The 23,135-nt window shown below is 43.8% G+C and overlaps 1 protein-coding gene across 1 annotated transcript; it reads right to left on the bottom strand.

The window, feature by feature from the left end:
- Positions 1-18,412: 18,412 nt before the first annotated feature.
- On the bottom strand, positions 18,413-19,270 carry LOC110907582. Its single transcript, XM_022152543.1, has one exon. It carries the CDS (start codon positions 19,268-19,270, stop codon positions 18,413-18,415), a length of 858 nt encoding a protein of 285 aa, XP_022008235.1.
- Positions 19,271-23,135: the final 3,865 nt, after the last annotated feature.

Raw genomic sequence — 23,135 nt, 5'->3', positions numbered from 1 at the left:
CATGAAATCACATGGAGAAAGGCCAGAGTCTACAAAATCCTAGTAAGTGTTAACTCTAGCGTGTAATAGTTTATAAATATTTCATTAAATTTCGATTTTTCTATGTAATAGTTTAATTTAATAATCTCAACATGCATCTTAACATATTCTAAAATGTCAGTGTCAATAAAAACTCTCAACATCATCAACAGTTGATTGTTCATAATCATTTTAAACTACAGGTAATCAAAATAAGAAACAAACCTAAAATGCAAAGGTCTCCTCTCAACTGTTGTAGCACATCTAACTGACATAAGAAAAGCTGACTTTCGATTTAATGAAAATCGAACAATGCACCTCTCCCATCAAAGAAGGTAGCACATGCAACTTTTCACGATGTTGCAACAATGATACTGCAAAATCGATGTTGAAAGGTTGATGTGTGAAGGGAAGCTTCATTGAAACGACAATGTTGGAACAATGATACTGGAATGATAACATGTAAACAGAAGTTCAAACACATGATATTGTAACGACGATATGTAAACAGAATCAACAAACATTCGAACAAAGAAGTATAATCGGAGATTAGCCGGCTGAATCACGAGAAATATGCATTTGAGAGAGAGAGAGATACGCTCGCAGATATGAGCGAGAGAGATAGACTTGAAATTTGAATGTGGAGCCAGATTCATATATCTTATTTATAGGATTCGAATATATGGTTTGAATTTTGAATTTTGAATTTTGAATCTGGAGCCCGAATTTTGAATTTGGACAGAGATTTACTTTGGGAACAGAGGTTTGATTGTAAGGTAAAGGGCAGAGGTTTGAATAGGATTTTAAATGATTTTATATATTAGGCTTTATGATGTAATAATGACATAAGAAAAGCCTTGTTGGACAGCATCTCTAGCTGACACATCAGCTTTTCTTATGTCATTGGGATTTCTCCTTTTATAAAAAGTACAGATAGATAATGTTCAGACGTGCAAGAAATATGTATGATATTAAGAGCCTATTTTTTAATATGTAAGATGTTTTTAGAAAGTAATAATAATAATAATATGAAGAAACACGGAACTAATTTTAGGGTGATTAGTTTGGTTTATGTTTCTACCATAAGGGTTAATCTTCTTGTCATTTTCTGAGCTCCCTAATGATTCGATAATCCTACAAAATAGAACACCGTTAGCTCATTAAGAGGGGAATATGGGGGTTTCCCTCTTAACCAGACTCCGGTTTGAATAAGAGACTGTTTTGAGGAGGAAAACGTAAGTAAAGAGTGAGAGTAGAGAGAATAGAATGAATCAACCTGTGTATGGAGGTTCCTATTTATAGCCGGAGAGGTGTAAGAGGAGTTGGCCTGATGGGCCTTGGGCCGGAAGGCGACAAGTTAGAGGATATGCTCCTTGTCTCACTGGTGTCGACTGTTAGTGTCTTCTAGAAGATATCCGGTGCTGGCGCACCGTGATTGGAGCCACGTGTCCCGTTGTCGGCCTTGTTGTCCCTCTGCCATCAGCATGTGAGTGGAGATCGTGGGGCAGGTGTCGTCGCCCCTTGATTGGTGCCACATAGGCGTCCTTGTGTACTCTCTATCTCCTGCAAGTCAGACGATCGTGGAGCACGATTGAGCACAGCTTGAGGGACGCTGATTGGCTCTTTTATTCTGCCACTTGTACCTTCTGAAGTGGCCTTGCGCTTTAGGCCTGCGCGACCCTTGTTGAGCACGTAACTAGCCCACGCAGGGTTAAAGGTTTTGCAGGCTCTTATTCAGAATACTAAGTGTTGAAGTCGATGTTCTTTCTTTTTTGGACCTCGCGCGAGATCAGTGTTTGGTGAAGTAGCATGCGCGAGTCTGAGATTGAACAGCTTGTTGAATAAGGAGTATGGTCTCGCGCGCGACCTGTAGGAAGGTTTGCGCGCCTTTCGGGACCATACCCCTTCAAGTCCCCCCAATCCAGTGCTGCATCATGCGTGAAGTAAGTGGTTGGAGCTCTGGACTTTAGAAAAAAGAAGTGCTAGCTATAAAAAGTGCTTGCTTGGTTTTGGTAGACGACGCGCGTGTAATTGTTTGTCAGTTACTACGGCACGACTACCAGATTTGGTTGATGATGACTCACTGCTTTTAGGTGTTGGCGCGTATGGTTATTGTGTAATTATTGACGTGGCGCGGCCTGAGTAACTGTTGCATGAATTTTGTAGTAATTTTGGGCGGGAAAAACCTCGAATTTTGAATTCTGACAGGTTGGTGAAAATGTCGTTGAAGGTGACGTTTGAGTTGACTGCTGACACGGTGATGATGACACTGTTCCTGACGGTTCGGATTTCCGTCAGGCGAGTGAGGCCCATGCACGCTTGGTAACCGTCACCCCGAGATTCTCGCCTTATGTGGCGTCTTCTGATTGGTCATGTGCACGGTGAATTCGGCACGTTTACCCATCGCATTAAATGCGATGGGCATATATACCCGACGAAGGGGAGGAGATCCTTACCTCTTCTATTGTTGTTACCTTTCTCTCCCCTTGTCTTCTTCATTTCTTCCAATCTTCAAAACCGCAGTAGCAGATCTTCAAGATCTTTAGCAGATCTTCAAGTTTGTCAACATTCTCGAAGTTTCTTCTTTGAATATCCATGGCTGAAGAACATCATCAAGAAGAAAACCCAGGGGAAGAAGGTCCCCTCCGTGTCCTTAAGTGGGACCTGGGTTTATTTGAACAGATTACAAGAGGCTTCCGGTTTCCATCGGAGTGGGATGCCAGATATCCCGGTCAAAACCAGACCGCTGCTGATGCAACACCGGGATATATCACGCTTTTCGAGGACTTTTTTTTACATGGCAACTTCTGGTTGCCGGCGACGAACTTCATGGCCCATATACTTCAGTATTATGGGTTTCATATTTCGCAGATGAGTCCACTTGGGATGGTGAGAGTTCGACATTTTGAATTTTTATGTCGTGCCCATGATATAGAACCCACAGTGGAGAAATTCTGGGTGTTCTATCAGCTTATCAGAAACATGGGGTTCTACTCCTTCGGTAATCGGGGAGCAGCTAAGAAGATCTTGCTGAATCCACCCAAGAGTTTCCATGATTGGAAACAGAAGTTCTTCTTCATTCGCGAGGAGGTGATGCCGATTGCCATGACCTTCCGTCCTTGGACTGATGTGATCGAGAAGGAGGATCTGGCGATTCCTAAGAAGGAGGGTTGGTATTTGAAGCTCAATCCTACACCTAACCGGGTTTTCGGTGAAAACGTTCTGGTGGCGGCGCAGATGAGTGATCAGTGGCCGGCGGAGAGCAAGGAAGTTCCGGTTTTGAAGTTCGAAGATAGAGGTTAGTGACTTTAATTTCCCTTCTTTTTTTTGTAATCGTTCTGCGCTTAACTTGATGATTCCGAGTGTAGAAGCGCATTTGTGGCAAGCTGCCTTCCCCATATTTGGTGGGTCCATGGGGGTGCGCCCGCTGGAAGCAGGGGAGCAGTATTGGTATGAAGAAATGAAAGGTCATTTTATGTATCCGGTTGCTGGAGCTTTCGCCAATCCACTTACTGCAAACGAAGGTTCGCATATACCTAACCCCCGGCCTTTGCGCGCTTTGACTTCTGCTAGGAAAGAGACTGTCTATCTTTCCTGCGAGGAGTCTGTGGGGTCTTCAAATGGGGAGCTAAGTTCCTGGTCTAACATCTTTGCAGGTGTGTTGCGCGACCTTGGGATTGACCCGGAGGAGAAGAAGAAGTCAAAGAAGAAGATTATAAACATTGATGCTGACGTGACCAGCAAAAAGGGTGGTAGTAGCCGCAGGGCCTCTGGTGCTGCTGATAAAGGTACTCTACGCTTTCTTCAGAGTAACTTGGAAGATTGCGTTATTACCAGTGACTCACTTGAAGGTTTATCTCGTATAGGCGAGAAGAAGACCGGAGCCGCTGGTTCAAGAAGCTCAGGGAGCGCTGGTTCTTGAAATCCTGATGCTGGAGCCACTCCGTCTTCCATCGCGCTTGATGAAGAGGTGGAGGAAGAAGAAGACGAACCTGCTGCAAAGTTGGTAAGCAGGAAGAGGAATAGGGAAGAGACCACAGCAGGTGCTTTCGTTGCGCAGAAGCCTGGTGGAGTCCCTTTTATTGGATAACAGAGCAACCTTTGCTCTCTTTATAAATTCTCTCCCGGTTAGTTTCTTTGATTTCTTTGCTTCCTTTGTTGTTATCTCTTTTTGACACTTTGTTTCTGTAGAGGACAAAAAGAAAACCTTAGAAAAGAAGGCTGTTGCTTTTAAAGATCCTCCTGAGCCATCGCTGAAGAAGACCAAAGTTACAATTAAGCCTCTGAAGGCTGCTGGCGTGGAGTCTGACAAGGAGAAGAAGAAGGCTGCTGAGAAAGCTGCTGAGAAGGAAAAGGAGCGAGAGAAAGAGAAGGCTTCAGAAAAGCCTGCTAGTAGTGAACGCAAGGAGGCTGGGGCAACTGCTGCAACTGCACATGAAAAAGCGCATGGTCCGGAGGTCGTCCATGTCACGGGGCTTGACCAGCCCTCTCATGAGAAAAGAAAGGAACCGGAGGTTGAGAAGCTGACCAAGACTGTGCAACCTGATGCCCCCCTTCAGACTGTTAAAATAACTTCTACTACTAGGGGATCGGGCTCTGATATTCATAAGGAAAAATCTGCTGCTGCAGGGGGCGCGGGCTCTGGTGGTGCTGGAGGTTTTGTACCACAATCTCCCATCAGCCCTAAAGATACTGTGGGTGATCTTTATTATAAGACTTATACCGAGGAGGCGCGCGGTAACGCTCCCCACCAAGCTCCCTGGGGTCTAAAGCAGAAGGATACTTTCGGAGCAAGCTTTGTGCTACTGAAGATCTCCTGGCGAAGGAGCGTGCCGATTGGAAGAAGATTTGTGAGAAAGACAACCAGCGCATGTATGCAGTTCGAGCCAAGGTTACCGAGCTCGAGGGTAAGGTTGTTGAGTTGACAGGGAAGGTCGAAGATGAGCAAACTGCTAAGGAGCATGCTGAGGTTCGAACCGAGTTGACCTTTTTTGTTCTTATCCTTTTTGTTTGTCAGATTAATTAAGTCTTGACCTTTGTAGGCTGAGCTTAAGGCGTAGGTATCCAGTAAGGATAAGTACCTGGCGGACAAGGACGTCGAGATTGCAGAGTTAAAGCGTCGCCTGCAAGAGCAGGTTGACAGAAGTGAGTCCTTGGAGATCGACCTTGAAGCCGAGAAGGGGAAAGCTGCTTCTACTGAGGAGGCCAGGCAAAAGGCTGAGGAGGCGCGAGACATGAGTACATCCGCCCTTAACATAGCGTAGAACAATTACTCCGAAGCTCAAGGCATCGTTGATACATTGGTTGCCAAGGCTGAGTGGATGCGTGGTAGGGGAGTAGTTCTGGTATGGTTCTCTTCTTAACTTAGACTTCTATTTGATAAAACCTATTCTTATTCGTTGCCTTTGCTGTAGATGGCCAACTCTATCCTAAATGCTGGAGAACTGGATGAAGCTGTTGCTGCTCTCACAGATGCCTCACGCGCGGTTGGTCACCGTGGAGGTTATCTAGAGTGTGCGCAACATGATAAAACCTATTCTTATTCGTTGCCTTTGCTGTAGATGGCCAACTCTATCCGAGTGTTTCTGTATGAACCGGAGCATCAGCAGTAAGGATTGATTTGTATTTTGATGACATTAAAAGGTCAATTATTGAGTGAAAGCTAGTATTTTTGCTGGTTTTCTCGAAGATGGGGAGGTAGTTGTGAGGGTTTTTGATGTTCAGAGACATGATCGGAGAAGAAGGTGATTTGGGGATGAAAGAGGGTTTAAGTTGGAGGGTTTTTAATATGTTTGAAACTGTTTTTGAGAATTTTGAATTCGAGACGGCAGTGGTAGAAGCTCGATTTAGGGATGAAACAGTTTTTACATAGAGAGAAAAAGTAAAGGCTGACGTGGCAGTAGTTACAAATATCTGATGGCTAAGATCTGTCCACGTCAGAACCTCTCTTGCGACAACCGATGACACTTGTTTCGAAACCTCTGTTGGTCGACTACAGAAGTTGGGAACAGTGTGAGTCAAACAGTGGTTAGATAAATAGAAGTTATGAGAACAGATGATAACTTTCAGCAGTTGTTTTATTTTTAGCTAAGATCTGTCCACGTCAAAACTTCTCTTGTGATAATGGATGACAGTCAGCAGTATAGTAAATCAATAGTCATTAGGATAAACAGAAATTATGACAACAGACGGTACCTTTTAGAAGTGGATGTATTTTTAGGCAACCAGAAGTTTCAAAAACACTTGTTTTCAACAAGTGTAACACAACAGTCGTAAGTCTAACATCTGCTATTAGCCCAATCACTGTTAGTATCAAAACCTCTGTTGAGCATTTTAAGATTGAATATCATCTGTTGTTCGTTAACATCTGTTGACCCATAGCAGACCTTTGCATCTTCAGACTTTTATTCATCAGCAGATGCTCTCTTTTGTCAGACTTTAGCTACAACACACCTTTTACAACAGCAAATATCGACTCTTTGTAATTAGGTCTTACCGGAAATTCTCCCAAAAAAAAACTGTTATTGATGAACAAAATTATATAATAATACTTAGGAATGACTGAAATAATTAAAATGAAGATGCGACAACAAAGATTAATAGTATTAAAATTTATTCAACAGTGGTAAATCAACAGTCGTTAGCATACACAGTGGTTTCATAAGAAGGTTCGAATATATGACAATAGCAGCATGCTTATACAAAGGTCTACAATTACAATTTCACATACTGTGCAACATCTAATCTAATGGACTAACAAACTCCCAACATCTGCTATTAACCTAACCACTGTTACTATAAAAACCTTTTGTCGGCTCAACATATTTTGAATATCATCTGTTGTTCTTTAACATCGGGTCTCCCATACAGACCTTTCCTTCTTCAATCTTTCATCATCAGCAGGTGTTCTCTTTTACGACACTTTAACTACAACAGACCTTTTACAACTCCAAATATTGACTCTCTGTAATTTGCAGGAGCACAGATTCTTCAAAAAACTGCTATCAGTGATTAAATTTTATACCTTGTTTTATCTTTGCACTCATCTGTTCACCATCAAACCAACCCTTGATACTATTAAACCTCTGTTGACCTACCAAACAGATGTTCAGATACAATTCAACATCAACATCGATCTAAATCAAACTCAAACACTAAATAAGTAAAACTAAAACGCAACAACATAGATTCATAAGATTAAAATTTATTCATTTATTCATGACATTAAAAGTCCAATAATTACATAACATACTGAACAACTAAACTTTCAAATCTAACAATAACAGCAAGAATTAAGAAACTTTAGCTTCAACTCCATCGATTGCTGAACCTCTCGATGTATGTCCTTCAGCATCGCCATGAACTCCACTTCTCTATCACCGCACTCTATATTACTGACAACACAAAGCTCACGAACGGAAGTTGAAGGCATCCGCATAAGATTTCTGGAAACCTGCTCTCTCGTGAACAGGACAACTTGGAATCCATCAAACATCTCTTCAGCTCTTGAAGAGTAGCCCTATCTTCATACACCTGTTCCTCGATTTTCCTGACAAAATGCTGCTTTAAATCATCTGATTTTACAGAAGTGAATGACACCATTTCAATAAACTAGATTATTCGCCTTTCCTGAAAGTATGATATCTTCGTAGGAAAACGTGACGAAAAACAGGTGAAGTGGCTATGAGTAACAGTGAAAGAAACCACACTTAAAGTGATTGTACATTTAATAATCTAATCAATCAAAACGTGTAGATTTAATATAAACATATTAATGTATATTTCAAAACATGCAACTTTTAATGCAAAAAACCTTTTCAAACCCCAACTTTTATGGGAAAACTATAAAATTAAATACTAAGAAACCCAAGGGACAAATTTTCGAACTTCAAAGAACAAAAGCAGATTATCATAATTACAATTAACCTCTTCGTTTACCATGTAGATGCGTTTTTAAACTCTATAAAAGACCGATGATTACGTTTCATTCAAAACATCAACAAATTGTCCTACAAATCACTGTCTGTGAAAAATTGTTCCACATCAGAAAATCCAACAAAAATCTACATGGCAAACGTCAGCTTCTACCACTGGTTAAACACCAGCGATGTTAAAACACAATTCTCGATGTGATCACTCAAAGAAAAAAGAACAGACGAAGAACTAAATAGGAAAGTCGGCATAATCAATGACACTAATTACAACAAAACCTGGAACAGCATAGCATTGCTCGATGAAGTCCTCCACTCTCCTCCATCAGAATTCAAGAAGAATGCAGAGGAGTTTCTAACACAACTACTAAAACAGGATTAGAAAATATGCAACATGCTAACTGACCTGAAAAAATAAAAGAGAGCATGAAATCACATGGAGAAAGGCCAGAGTCTACAAAATCCTAGTAAGTGTTAACTCTAGCGTGTAATAGTTTATAAATATTTCATTAAATTTCGATTTTTCTATGTAATAGTTTAATTTAATAATCTCAACATGCATCTTAACATATTCTAAAATGTCAGTGTCAATAAAAACTCTCAACATCATCAACAGTTGATTGTTCATAATCATTTTAAACTACAGGTAATCAAAATAAGAAACAAACCTAAAATGCAAAGGTCTCCTCTCAACTGTTGTAGCACATCTAACTGACATAAGAAAAGCTGACTTTCGATTTAATGAAAATCGAACAATGCACCTCTCCCATCAAAGAAGGTAGCACATGCAACTTTTCACGATGTTGCAACAATGATACTGCAAAATCGATGTTGAAAGGTTGATGTGTGAAGGGAAGCTTCATTGAAACGACAATGTTGGAACAATGATACTGGAATGATAACATGTAAACAGAAGTTCAAACACATGATATTGTAACGACGATATGTAAACAGAATCAACAAACATTCGAACAAAGAAGTATAATCGGAGATTAGCCGGCTGAATCACGAGAAATATGCATTTGAGAGAGAGAGAGATACGCTCGCAGATATGAGCGAGAGAGATAGACTTGAAATTTGAATGTGGAGCCAGATTCATATATCTTATTTATAGGATTCGAATATATGGTTTGAATTTTGAATTTTGAATTTTGAATCTGGAGCCCGAATTTTGAATTTGGACAGAGATTTACTTTGGGAACAGAGGTTTGATTGTAAGGTAAAGGGCAGAGGTTTGAATAGGATTTTAAATGATTTTATATATTAGGCTTTATGATGTAATAATGACATAAGAAAAGCCTTGTTGGACAGCATCTCTAGCTGACACATCAGCTTTTCTTATGTCATTGGGATTTCTCCTTTTATAAAAAGTACAGATAGATAATGTTCAGACGTGCAAGAAATATGTATGATATTAAGAGCCTATTTTTTAATATGTAAGATGTTTTTAGAAAGTAATAATAATAATAATATGAAGAAACACGGAACTAATTTTAGGGTGATTAGTTTGGTTTATGTTTCTACCATAAGGGTTAATCTTCTTGTCATTTTCTGAGCTCCCTAATGATTCGATAATCCTACAAAATAGAACACCGTTAGCTCATTAAGAGGGGAATATGGGGGTTTCCCTCTTAACCAGAACCCGGTTTGAATAAGCGACTGTTTTGAGGAGGAAAACGTAAGTAAAGAGTGAGAGTAGAGAGAATAGAATGAATCAACCTGTGTATGGAGGTTCCTATTTATAGCCGGAGAGGTGTAAGAGGAGTTGGCCTGATGGGCCTTGGGCCGGAAGGCGACAAGTTAGAGGATATGCTCCTTGTCTCACTGGTGTCGACTGTTAGTGTCTTCTAGAAGATATCCGGTGCTGGCGCACCGTGATTGGAGCCACGTGTCCCGTTGTCGGCCTTGTTGTCCCTCTACCATCAGCAGGTGAGTGGAGATCGTGGGGCAGGTGTCGTCGCCCCTTGATTGGTGCCACATACGCGTCCTTGTGTACTCTCTATCTCCTGCAAGTCAGACGATCGTGGAGCACGATTGAGCACAGCTTGAGGGACGCTGATTGGCTCTTTTATTCTGCCACTTGTACCTTCTGAAGTGGCCTTGCGCTTTAGGCCTGCGCGACCCTTGTTGAGCACGTAACTAGCCCATGCGGGGTTAAAGATTTTGCAGGCTCTTATTCAGAATACTAAGTGTTGAAGTCGATGTTCTTTCTTTTTTGGACCTCGCGCGAGATCAGTGTTTGGTGAAGTAGCATGCGCGAGTCTGAGATTGAACAGCTTGTTGAATAAGGAGTATGGTCTTGCGCGCGACCTGTAGGAAGGTTTGCGCGCCTTTCGGGACCATACCCCTTCAAGTCCCCCCAGTCCAGTGCTGCATCATGCGTGAAGTAAGTGGTTGGAGCTCTGGACTTTAGAAAAAAGAAGTGCTAGCTATAAAAAGTGCTTGCTTGGTTTTGGTAGACGACACGCGTGTAATTGTTTGTCAGTTACTACGGCACGACTACCAGATTTGGTTGATGATGACTCACTGCTTTTAGGTGTTGGCGCGTATGGTTATTGTGTAATTATTGACGTGGCGCGGCCTGAGTAACTGTTGCATGAATTTTGTAGTAATTTTGGGCGTGAAAAACCTCGAATTTTGAATTCTGACAGGTTGGTGAAAATGTCGTTGATGGTGAAAATGTCGTTGAAGGTGACGTTTGAGTTGACTGCTGACACGGTGATGATGACACTGTTCCTGACGGTTCGGATTTCCGTCAGGCGAGTGAGGCCCATGCACGCTTGGTAACCGTCACCCCGAGATTCTCGCCTTATGTGGCGTCTTCTGATTGGTCATGTGCACGGTGAATTCGGCACGTTTACCCATCGCATTAAATGCGATGGGCATATATACCCGACGAAGGGGAGGAGATCCTTACCTCTTCTATTGTTGTTACCTTTCTCTCCCCTTGTCTTCTTCATTTCTTCCAATCTTCAAAACCGCAGTAGCAGATCTTCAAGATCTTTAGCAGATCTTCAAGTTTGTCAACATTCTCGAAGTTTCTTCTTTGAATATCCATGGCTGAAGAACATCATCAAGAAGAAAACCCAGGGGAAGAAGGTCCCCTCCGTGTCCTTAAGTGGGACCTGGGTTTATTTGAACAGATTACAAGAGGCTTCCGGTTTCCATCGGAGTGGGATGCCAGATATCCCGGTCAAAACCAGACCGCTGCTGATGCAACACCGGGATATATCACGCTTTTCGAGGACTTTTTTTTACATGGCAACTTCTGGTTGCCGGCGACGAACTTCATGGCCCATATACTTCAGTATTATGGGTTTCATATTTCGCAGATGAGTCCACTTGGGATGGTGAGAGTTCGACATTTTGAATCTTTATGTCGTGCCCATGATATAGAACCCACAGTGGAGAAATTCTGGGTGTTCTATCAGCTTATCAGAAACATGGGGTTCTACTCCTTCGGTAATCGGGGAGCAGCTAAGAAGATCTTGCTGAATCCACCCAAGAGTTTCCATGATTGGAAACAGAAGTTCTTCTTCATTCGCGAGGAGGTGATGCCGATTGCCATGACCTTCCGTCCTTGGACTGATGTGATCGAGAAGGAGGATCTGGCGATTCCTAAGAAGGAGGGTTGGTATTTGAAGCTCAATCCTACACCTAACCGGGTTTTCGGTGAAAACGTTCTGGTGGCGGCGCAGATGAGTGATCAGTGGCCGGCGGAGAGCAAGGAAGTTCCGGTTTTGAAGTTCGAAGATAGAGGTTAGTGACTTTAATTTCCCTTCTTTTTTTTGTAATCGTTCTGCGCTTAACTTGATGATTCCGAGTGTAGAAGCGCATTTGTGGCAAGCTGCCTTCCCCATATTTGGTGGGTCTATGGGGGTGCGCCCGCTGGAAGCAGGGGAGCAGTATTGGTATGAAGAAATGAAAGGTCATTTTATGTATCCGGTTGCTGGAGCTTTCGCCAATCCACTTACTGCAAACGAAGGTGCGCATATACCTAACCCCCGGCCTTTGCGCGCTTTGACTTCTGCTAGGAAAGAGACTGTCTATCTTTCCTGCGAGGAGTCTGTGGGGTCTTCAAATGGGGAGCTAAGTTCCTGGTCTAACATCTTTGCAGGTGTGTTGCGCGACCTTGGGATTGACCCGGAGGAGAAGAAGAAGTCAAAGAAGAAGATTATAAACATTGATGCTGACGTGACCAGCAAAAAGGGTGGTAGTAGCCGCAGGGCCTCTGGTGCTGCTGATAAAGGTACTCTACGCTTTCTTCAGAGTAACTTGGAAGATTGCGTTATTACCAGTGACTCACTTGAAGGTTTATCTCGTATAGGCGAGAAGAAGACCGGAGCCGCTGGTTCAAGAAGCTCAGGGAGCGCTGGTTCTTGAAATCCCGATGCTGGAGCCACTCCGTCTTCCATCGCGCTTGATGAAGAGGTGGAGGAAGAAGAAGACGAACCTGCTGCAAAGTTGGTAAGCAGGAAGAGGAATAGGGAAGAGACCACAGCAGGTGCTTTCGTTGCGCAGAAGCCTGGTGGAGTCCCTTTTATTGGAAAACAGAGCAACCTTTGCTCTCTTTATAAATTCTCTCCCGGTTAGTTTCTTTGATTTCTTTGCTTCCTTTGTTGTTATCTCTTTTTGACACTTTGTTTCTGTAGAGGACAAAAAGAAAACCTTAGAAAAGAAGGCTGTTGCTTTTAAAGATCCTCCTGAGCCATCGCTGAAGAAGACCAAAGTTACAATTAAGCCTCTGAAGGCTGCTGGCGTGGAGTCTGACAAGGAGAAGAAGAAGGCTGCTGAGAAAGCTGCTGAGAAGGAAAAGGAGCGAGAGAAAGAGAAGGCTTCAGAAAAGCCTGCTAGTAGTGAACGCAAGGAGGCTGGGGCAACTGCTGCAACTGCACATGAAAAAGCGCATGGTCCGGAGGTCGTCCATGTCACGGGGCTTGACCAGCCCTCTCATGAGAAAAGAAAGGAACCGGAGGTTGAGAAGCTGACCAAGACTGTGCAACCTGATGCCCCCCTTCAGACTGTTAAAATAACTTCTACTACTGGGGGATCGGGCTCTGATATTCATAAGGAAAAATCTGCTGCTGCAGGGGGCGCGGGCTCTGGTGGTGCTGGAGGTTTTGTACCACAATCTCCCATCAGCCCTAAAGATACTGTGGGTGATCTTTATTATAAGACTTATACCGAGGTGGCGCGCGGTAACGCTCCCCACCAAGCTCCCTGGGGTCTAAAGCAGAAGGATACTTTCGGAGCAAGCTTTGTGCTGCTGAAGATCTCCTGGCGAAGGAGCGTGCCGATTGGAAGAAGATTTGTGAGAAAGACAACCAGCGCATGTATGCAGTTCGAGCCAAGGTTACCGAGCTCGAGGGTAAGGTTGTTGAGTTGACAGGGAAGGTCGAAGATGAGCAAACTGCTAAGGAGCATGCTGAGGTTCGAACCGAGTTGACCTTTTTTGTTCTTATCCTTTTTGTTTGTCAGATTAATTAAGTCTTGACCTTTGTAGGCTGAGCTTAAGGCGCAGGTATCCAGTAAGGATAAGTACCTGGCGGACAAGGACGTCGAGATTGCAGAGTTAAAGCGTCGCCTGCAAGAGCAGGTTGACAGAAGTGAGTCCTTGGAGATCGACCTTGAAGCCGAGAAGGGGAAAGCTGCTTCTGCTGAGGAGGCCAGGCAAAAGGCTGAGGAGGCGCGAGACATGAGTACATCCGCCCTTAACATAGCGTAGAACAATTACTCCGAAGCTCAAGGCATCGTTGATACATTGGTTGCCAAGGCTGAGTGGATGCGTGGTAGGGGAGTAGTTCTGGTATGGTTCTCTTCTTAACTTAGACTTCTATTTGATAAAACCTATTCTTATTCGTTGCCTTTGCTGTAGATGGCCAACTCTATCCTAAATGCTGGAGAACTGGATGAAGCTGTTGCTGCTCTCACAGATGCCTCACGCGCGGTTGGTCATCGTGGAGGTTATCTAGAGTGTGCGCAACATGTTGAAGAGGAAATAGGACAAGAGTTCGATGTTAGTCACTACTCAGTGACCGATCAGGCTGATGCTACATTAGCCCGCGCTGAAAATGCTTATGATCATCTATCACTGCCTGTGATGGATTTGGTCGCAAAGGCACTGGAGCATGACGACTGGTGCCAACGGTTGAAGCAGATTCTTGACCCTCCAGAGACCGTGGAGTTGTCTGATGAAGAGCCAGCTGGAAATGATGGTGATGGTGATGGCGATGGCGATGGTGATGGTGATGGCAATGAATAGATAGCGTTGACAGGCTTTTGTGCCTTGTAATTTTGTTTTTAGATGTAACCCGTTGCGCGGTCGCGCTTATTTTGAATTGAATCAATGATGGTTTGTTTCTATGTATCTATTGCGTGGTTGTGCTTGTTGAATATGATGTTTAAGTTTGCTTTCTTTTTGTCCAGTTACAATTATTGCACTGTTGTTAGAAACTTTGGTTAAGTTAGCGCGAATAAATGTAAGTGTGGCTCTTGTGCGAGTGTAACTGCCCGGTCTCGCGCTTTGTTCGCAGAGGACCTTGGAGGCATAACTCAAGAGCTCGTAATTTACTGAAGTGTTTTCATGCTAATCAAAAGTTTAACATGCATTTGTAACGTAGAAGTCATCATGATAAAAGAAAACATAAGGCGTATGCTTTCATTGATTAAGAAACAGGCGCTTAGGCCAACATACATCGCATGCAAGTAACATAAAGGGCGTTTAGCCAACATAGAAAATTAAAAAAGGCGTGTGGCTAACATGAGTGGGTAGAAGCGCAAGGCCAAGAGTAGTTACATATAGCACTTGCGCAGTTGTTGCGCGTTCCACGTGCGCGGGATGATGTACCCATCCAGAGTGCGCAACTTGTATGCCCCTTTCCCTAGCACCTCGTGTATTAAGTATGGGCCTTCCCATTTCGGTGCTAGTTTTCCTGGGCATTCGGCGTTTGAAGCTTCATTGTCTCTGAAGACATACGCTCCTGGAGTGAAGGTATAAATGCGCACTCTTGCATTGTAATACCTTTCTAGCTGTGTCTTGTACTTGGCCTCTTTAATTTGCGCAATTTTGCGCCTTTCTTCAAGTAAATCCAAGTCAAGACGACGCTCTGCCTCGTTATCGATTGTGTTGACTACTGTCAAGCGCGGCGAAGGCAGGCCGATTTCAGCTGGGATAACCGCCTCTGAGCCATAGACTAGGCTGAAAGGGGTTTCGCCAGTGCTTGGTTTCGGCATGGTTCGATGAGCCCACAGGATGCTCGGGAGCTCATCTATCCAGCCTCTTCTCTTTGTGCCAAGTCGGGCTTTTATCCCTTCAACGTACTCTTGTTAACACTTTCTACTTGTCCGTTGCCCTGAGGATGCGCAACGGATGAGAAAGTGTGTTCGATATTCATCTCTTTCATCCACTTTTGAAGGTCTTCAGAAGCAAAGTTGGCGTCGTTATCAGTTACAATTTTGAGTGGGAGACCAAACCTGCAAATGATGTGTTCCCAGATGAACTTGCGCACCATCATTGCAGTTGTTGAAGTGAGTGCTTTGGCCTCCACCCACTTGGTGAAATAATCGACGGCAACGATTATGAACTTCACAGCGCCAGGAGCTTCCGGGAAGGGTCCCACCATATCGATTCCCCACTGCTGGAAAGGCCATGCAGTGGACACAGGAATGAGATCATTCTTCGGGCGCAGGGTCTTAGGAGCGTGCCTTTGACAGGAGTCGCATTTGCGCAATTCCTTTAGGGCGTCAACGTGCATCCCTGGCCAATAGTAACCAGCGTTCATTATTTTCGCGACGACCATGTGTGGGCCTGCATGGATTCCGCAGATTCCTTCGTGAATCTCCCTGATCAAGTAATTTGCATCTTGGAGGTCTACATAGCGCAGAAGTGGCCCCAAGAAGGATCTTCGATAGAAGATACCGCCATTCATCTCATAATGCAGGGCCTTGTTCTGTATCTTCCTTGCCTCTTCTTTGTTATCAGGGAGTAGTCCTTCTTGCAAGTACTGAATGATAGGGGTCATCCAAGATGGCTGCCCTATTTCGATCACATTTACTTGACGCAGCAGAACTGATGGGTTTTTGAGTACTTCAATCCTTACATCTTTGGCGAGATGTTGAAAAGAGGTTGAAGCGAGCTTGCTCAAGGCGTCTGCTGGTTTGTTTTCTGAGCGATTGATGTGAACTACCTTACATGAGCTTGTAAGTTTTGGGCTCCCATCTTGATGGCGAGGCGCAGGCCTGCCAAGAATGCTTCATATTCCGCCTCATTGTTGGTATTCTTGAAATCCAACTTGATGGCGTATGTAAATTCATGTTTCTCAGGGCTAACAAGGCGTAACCCGACTCCTGCGCCATCTTTGTTTGAGGCCCCATCAATGTATAGCAACCATAATCCGTCTGATGTATCCTTAATGGGAGTATCCACCACTTCTCAATCTTTGATTTTATCCTCTGGGACTTCTGTGATGAAGTCCGCTAGGACTTGACCCTTGATGACTGGGCGCGGCCTGTAGAGAATATTATGGCCCCCCAGCTCGATTGCCCACTTTGCTAGGCGCCCTGACGTTTCTGGCTGTTGTAGTATAGTGCCGATGTGAAAGTTAGTGAGTACTGTGATCACGTGCCCTGTAAAGTATCTGCGCAGCCTTCTAGAGGCATGTAGCAGCGCAAGTACCAACTTTTCCATTGTTGAATATCTCGTTTCTGGATCAGTAAGCACCCTACTGACGTAATATATTGGAGTCTGAACTCCATCTCTCTCCACCAATAATACCGACCCAACTGCCTTGTCCGAAGAGGACAAGTACAGGATGAGTGGTTCCTTTTCAAACGGCGTGGTCAGAGTAGGGAGCTTTATTAAACAGTCTTTCATCTGCTGGAATGCGGTTTCTGCCTCTGGCGTCAATTTGAATTCTTGCTTCTTTACGCAGTTGCGCAAAGTGATGATAAAAGGGTATGACTTTGCAGCATGGTTTGATAGAAATCGATTAAGCGCGGCTAGACGGCCGGCCAATCGTTGCATTTCTTTGATTGTTCGAGGTGACGGCATTCGCTCTATGGCTTGAACTTTCTCTGGGTTAACTTTAAAGCTGCCATTTGTGACCACGAAGCCCAAGAATTTGCCCTCTTCCAAACCAAAGGAGCATTTGGCTGGATTCAACTTCATATTCACGCTTCGCAAAGAGTGGAAAGTCTTCTGTATATCCTTTAGCATCTGGTCCTCCTCGGGACTCTTGATCACGAGATCATCAATGTAGACCTCGATGTGTTTCCCGATATCTTCAGCAAAGATTTTATCCATCAGACGCTGGTATGTTGCGCCAGTGTTTTTGAGACCGAACGACATCTTTGTGTAACAGAAGATTCCGAGGTCGGTTCTAAAAGCTGTCTTGTCTTCATCTTCCAGCTTCATCTGGACTTGGTGGTATCCTTTATAACAGTCCAAAAAACATTTCCACCTGTATGGCGCGAGAGAGTCTAGTTTTTTGTCGATCTCTGGCAACAAATGACAATTTTTGGGGTATGCCTTGTTGAGATCAGTGTAATCTACACGCATTCGCCATCCTCCGTTTGACTTCTCGACCATGACAGGGTTCGCGGCCCAGCTCTGATAGCGCACCTCTCTCAAGATTCCTGCTTTTAACAGCTCGCACACTTACTCATTCATTGCTTTAGTCTTATCTGCCCCTAAGCTGCGCCTTCTTTGCACTTTTGGTTCAACGGAGGGATAAGTGTTCAGACAATGCTCGGTAACGTCGTGCGGGACACCGGTCATATCTGCCGGAGTCCAGGCGAAAATGTCCATATTCCTGAACAAATGTTGTTTGAGGTGCGTTCTGATGTTTGGTGAGATTGCATGGCCTATCGTCACCGTTTGCTCTGGGTATTTGCGGTTTAAAACCCACTTTTCTGGTTCAGTTGTTGAAACTTTCGCCGCTTTGGTTGGGCGTGCATCCTCTGCTGACATTACTTCCACACCCGTCTCAGTTGGGAACCCGATGGCTGAGTGGGGTGTGGAGGTTACCATGTTCAGCTCTCCTTGGGTTTCTCTCCCAATCAAAACATCAAGCCTTGATTTGACAGGCATCACCATGAAGTTAACAATTGTGGTTCTTGAATGCTTTCCGTCAGACAGCGTGACGGGGAAGCTATTTGGCCTAGTGGGAAGACCATTTCGTTGCAGAATCAAACTGATTAAAGCATTGCTCATATATGATATCCGTTGTACTTCCCGGATCAATGAATACGTATTCTATTTCGTAATGACCAATAATACCGGTAATGACGACGGGGCGCGTGGCGCGTGGACCCCCGCGTACTACCGGGAAGATGACCTGTTGGACTTGCCATGCCGGTTCGAATGGTCGCTTGCCTTTATCTCTTGCGCTATATCTTGGTCAGTTGACCATGTGCGTTTCCAAGCGTCTAACCTTTTTCTCTCTTCCATCATCGTTGCGCTGAATCTAGCGTGTCTCTTGGCGCACATTCTTTACCAGATGGCTTAGCTTTCCACTTTTCAGCGCTTTTTCGATTTCTTGCCTTAAGCTGATACAGTCATCTGTCAGATGACCTGTGTCTTTGTGGAAATCACAGTACAGGTTGGGGTCCTGCCCCTTCTTGTTTGTCATAGGCCTTGGAGCCTTGAAATCATGGTTCTCCGTCATGAGCACCTCTTTTGGTGTATTGATGAGCGGAGTCCAGTGCTTTTCTCGATTCTCGTTCCTGACTGCCTTTCGATAACCAATGTGATCAATTGTGTCGTGCGCGTCCTCTCTGTATCGAGATCGTTCATCATAACCGCTGGAATGGCTGGCTTTCCATCCAGGGTTTTTGCCTTTGTTGCGCCTGTTGTTATCGCGCAAGCTTCCTTTGGAAAATCTATCTTCAGTGTAAGAGTTCTTGTTACCGGCCAATGACTCTTCAGTTTGCGCAACTATTTTTGCAGCTTCCATGAGCTTATCCCATTCCTTGGGCATTCCGTCTTTTCCTGTGATGGTCCTGATGAGGCTATCATAGCGGATGGCTTTCTTGAAGTGAGCGCGCATGAGCTGTTCGATTACACCACTAATTTCCAAACACTCCTTATTAAAGCGAGTGATGAAATCTTCTAAACCTTCGTTTTCTCTGCGCCAAATGTGCGTTACCTCAGCTGTGTCGCGCTGGTAACGTCTTTGTTGACTAAAATGGTTGACAAATTGGGTTCTGAAATCGACCCATGATGTGATTTTTCCAGGTGGGAGGCTGTCGAACCAAGCGCGAGCAGCTCCTGTGAAAGTTTGGATAAACAGATGGTACCACATAGGCATGTTCCATCCTCCCATGCAACCAACACTTGTGAATACTCTAACGTGATCATCAGGATCAGTCAGCCCATTAAACTTTCCAACTGTTAGAGGTAATTTTTCCTTTAATAGCGGCGCTAGAGCAATCTTTGGAATGAATTTTGAATGTTCGGCAGCTTCGGCTGGTCTGTAGGCGAGGAGGAAGTCTCACTCTGCTTCTTCGCTATATCCGAAGTGCTGCCTTGGCTTGTAGTATTTATGGTTCTTCTGCAAGCGATTGAAGACTAAGGACCCTTCGTCGTCTTGCCAAGTAAGATCGTTTGGGTCTGTGTCATCCCACTCATTATTCAAGTTGCGCGGCCCAAGCCGGGTTTGAACTGGGCCTCTTTGGACATTTGATGGATAGTCATAATAGCTTTCTGTCTCTCCCCGTGTGTCGCGCGTGTCATGCACGCTTGGCCTTCTCGTGGGGGGAGGTCTGTTAGTTCTTTGATGTGTGTAAAATGCAACATATAAATCACATCAATTAAGGCATAAAACTAACCCTTTTTAAGTACTAATGTTGGAAAAAGAGTGTTTTTGTCTTCCTTTTGTATTTTCAGGATGAAATGAGCTCAAATTCACAAAAGAAGCAAAAAGACAACTAATTCTAGCATAAATACAAGAAAAGGAATAAAAGTAGACTGCCCGGACCCTCAACGGCATCCTCCAAAGCAAAGAAGAGAAAACAGAAGCCTGAACACGCCCCGTGCTCAGCCAGCACGGGGCCGTGCCCAAGAAGCAGCATAAAAGACAAACTGGTAGAAGCTTCCATTGCCCACCACGGGGCCGTGTCCAGTGAGCACGGGGGCGTGGTGAAAGTACAGCAGGCGCATTAATTGTAATTGCGAATTACAATTAATGAGGAGAGAGACTGTCAGACGGGCACGGGGGCGTGTCCAGCGGACACGGGGCCGTGCCCAGCCTTCTGTTCAGCCTATAAATAGGGGTGCTTGGTTTCATTCCATCTCATCCCTTGGCACACCACCTCTCTCACACTTCATCCACCACCCACCACCACCATAACACCATCATCTACCACCATCATCCATTGTCCATCGTAGAGTGTGTGAGTCGTCTCGGGATCCAAGATTAATCGTAAGAGTTCTTGACAATCAAGGCCATGTTTGCCTAAGTCTCTTACATCACTTGGTGAAGACAAGTGTTTAGTATAATACTTTTTATTTTTAATCTTTTGCACTTTTTATTTGGTTTTGTATTAATGACTTTAATAACTAGTTGCTTATGTTGAAGGTGATCTTTCCTTATCGTTTGTCCGTGGTGTCTTGGCATTATTTTACTGTCTATATAAAATAAAAGATTTTCACCATTCATATCTCCACGGTCTATATGGAGGTATGTTGGCTACCTGGTCGGGGGTTAAGGGAACGGTTTGGTAAGGGTCTTGCCCTTGTTCAGCGTTTAGAGGTCCTGCAAGGGACCTGGGTCAAATTTAGTAGGATCTCCTTCAATGCCCATAGGTATTGGATGGCGGGGATCCAAACTCTTTGACCCCCTCATAAGTTAACTACTATTAATACTATAACCCGGCTATTTAGGACTGTATCCCTGCTGACTCAGACTACTTAGCCGAGGGTAACGTCACCGCCAAAAGCGGGGCCTACCATAATTTGCATTAATAACTTAATTCATTATCTTCCAATAATCCGACCCTTTAGGATTGTATCCTTGCTGACTCAAACTACTGGGTTGAGGGTAACGTCGCCTTCAAAAGAGGGGCCTACTACAATAACTAGGATAATCTCTTAAACAAGTGCAAAAGTGCGAAAATAATCAAAGGTTATACTAATACACGAGTCGGATCCAAGTGATTCATCTTGTCTATCTGTTTTTATTTTTATTTTATTTTTCAGCATTTAGTTAGATTTTATTTTCTTAGTTTAAAAACATTTTTCTCACTTTTTGATTTGATTAGACGTTGAGGATAAACCGGTATTAAAAGCTCTTGTGTCCTTGGACGACCTCGGTATCTTACCAACACTATACTACGTCCACGATGGGTGCACTTGCCCATATGTGTGTTTAGTGTTAGTGAATATCGTGTTTTATAAATTTAAAACTTGGCTAAAGGTGTAAAAAGGGCTTAATTATATATCTAAATTATATACACACCAACACACATCAAGTTTTTGGCGCCGTTGCCGGGGACACAAGGATTTTAAGAAAGTTAGGAATCAACGGCCTAATCATATTTTTATTTTTCTTTTTAATTTTTAGGATTTTTCTTAGTTTTTCAGCTTCTGTAGAGCTCAGCACGGGTCGTGCCCGCTGAACACGCCCCCGTGCTCAATCATTGGAACTGGCAATCCTGTTTTAAGTCAGACAGTAAGCTAAACACGGGGCCGTGTCCACTCAACACGCCCCCGTGCCCAAGATTCTCTTACTGAAAACAGAACCGTTAGATCCCGGCGGTTGGTAATTTCTGACACAAACATGAGTGATAGTAATTCTTTTTACTTTCGGAACTCTTATGGTACGTGGTGTCGATTATGTGGAGGCGAACATGAAGAATTAAAATGTTATTTTCTAAATTATTGGCCCCACTATATAGACCCACCGATTCCTTATAACCTTAAGAGGGGCGAAAGTAAAAATAAGCACTATCTCTCCCTCGAATGCGCCCAGCCAGATATTCTAGGGGAAATGCTCCTTGACGAGTTATTTCAACTAGAAGAACTAATTCTAAATTAGTCAAAGGAACTTAGGAAGGATTTTATTGATCCACCCCAAGACGATGACCATGAAGAAATGTTGGAACCGCATTCCGACAACCTCGTTGCTCCCGAAAATACCTTCATACCTAGAAAAGACTTGGACGATAGTCGTCCCTGTGCCGATTGTGCCGTGAAGGACTCTCCATCGACTTCGTTCGATGCATACATAGACCTGAGCGATTCGGCATACACCTTCTTTAACGAGAGCCCGGGAAAGGGTTGGACTTGTCCACCTAGAATGAAACTAGGAATTACCCTCACCGATAACCTCTTGCGTTCTCGCCTTAGTATAGGACAATTAAGGTATCTTAGGCACTTTGGGGTTGTCCCAACCAATCAAGAGCCACCCGATAACAGATAAGTTCCATAAAAAACTAGACAACTTCATAAAAATATAGAAACCACTCGACACGGGGCCGTGTCCAGCCAACACGCCCCCGTGTCCACCAAAAGATTCCCTTCTGATCAGAACGTCAGAATACGGACAAACTGTGTCAGAATTTCATCTGCACACGGGGTCGTGTCCAGCGAACACGGGGCCGTGTCCAGAAGGCTGTCATTTTCTATAAATGCAGCCAAGAATTCTGCACATTTGGACCAACTTGGGACAGAGATTTGAAGGAATCTTCTCTCAAACAATCCTAGGTAAGTCTAAAAGAAGGTTCCAACAACCCATCTTGTCCTTTCCTCTTCTAGCCATTTCCTTCTTTTTCATCTTTCTCCAAGAACTACCAACAAAAGTTTGAATTCTTCAACCTTTGTGGTAGGAAACAATGAGTTTTGTTCATGGAATCTTGGTAAAAACATGTTGTGTAACATTGTTTAAAGTTATTAATGTCCAAAAAGCCTACATAAATTCAGAAAATAACTTAAAAGCCCAAGATTCCTTGCTTCAAAATTCTGCAGAAAGATGAACACGGGGCCGTGCTCAATGAGCACGGGGCCGTGTCCAGATACTGTTTCATCACATAAACTGTTTTTCGGTTTATTTTTCGTAGAATGGCGAGTGAAAACAGCGAAACATCATCCGTTCATTCATCAAACAGTCGAAGGGGAAGAAGGCCCTCCGTTGAAGCTACGCTTGTGCACTATGTGATAGCATTAAGAGAAGCTCTCGACGAAATGACGTC

The sequence above is a fragment of the Helianthus annuus genome, chromosome 14, assembly GCF_002127325.2.
Source record: "Helianthus annuus cultivar XRQ/B chromosome 14, HanXRQr2.0-SUNRISE, whole genome shotgun sequence".
NCBI classification, from domain to species: Eukaryota; Viridiplantae; Streptophyta; class Magnoliopsida; order Asterales; family Asteraceae; genus Helianthus; species Helianthus annuus.
Note: the sequence above shows the minus strand (reverse complement) of the source record. Positions and strands in the feature narration are given on the sequence as shown.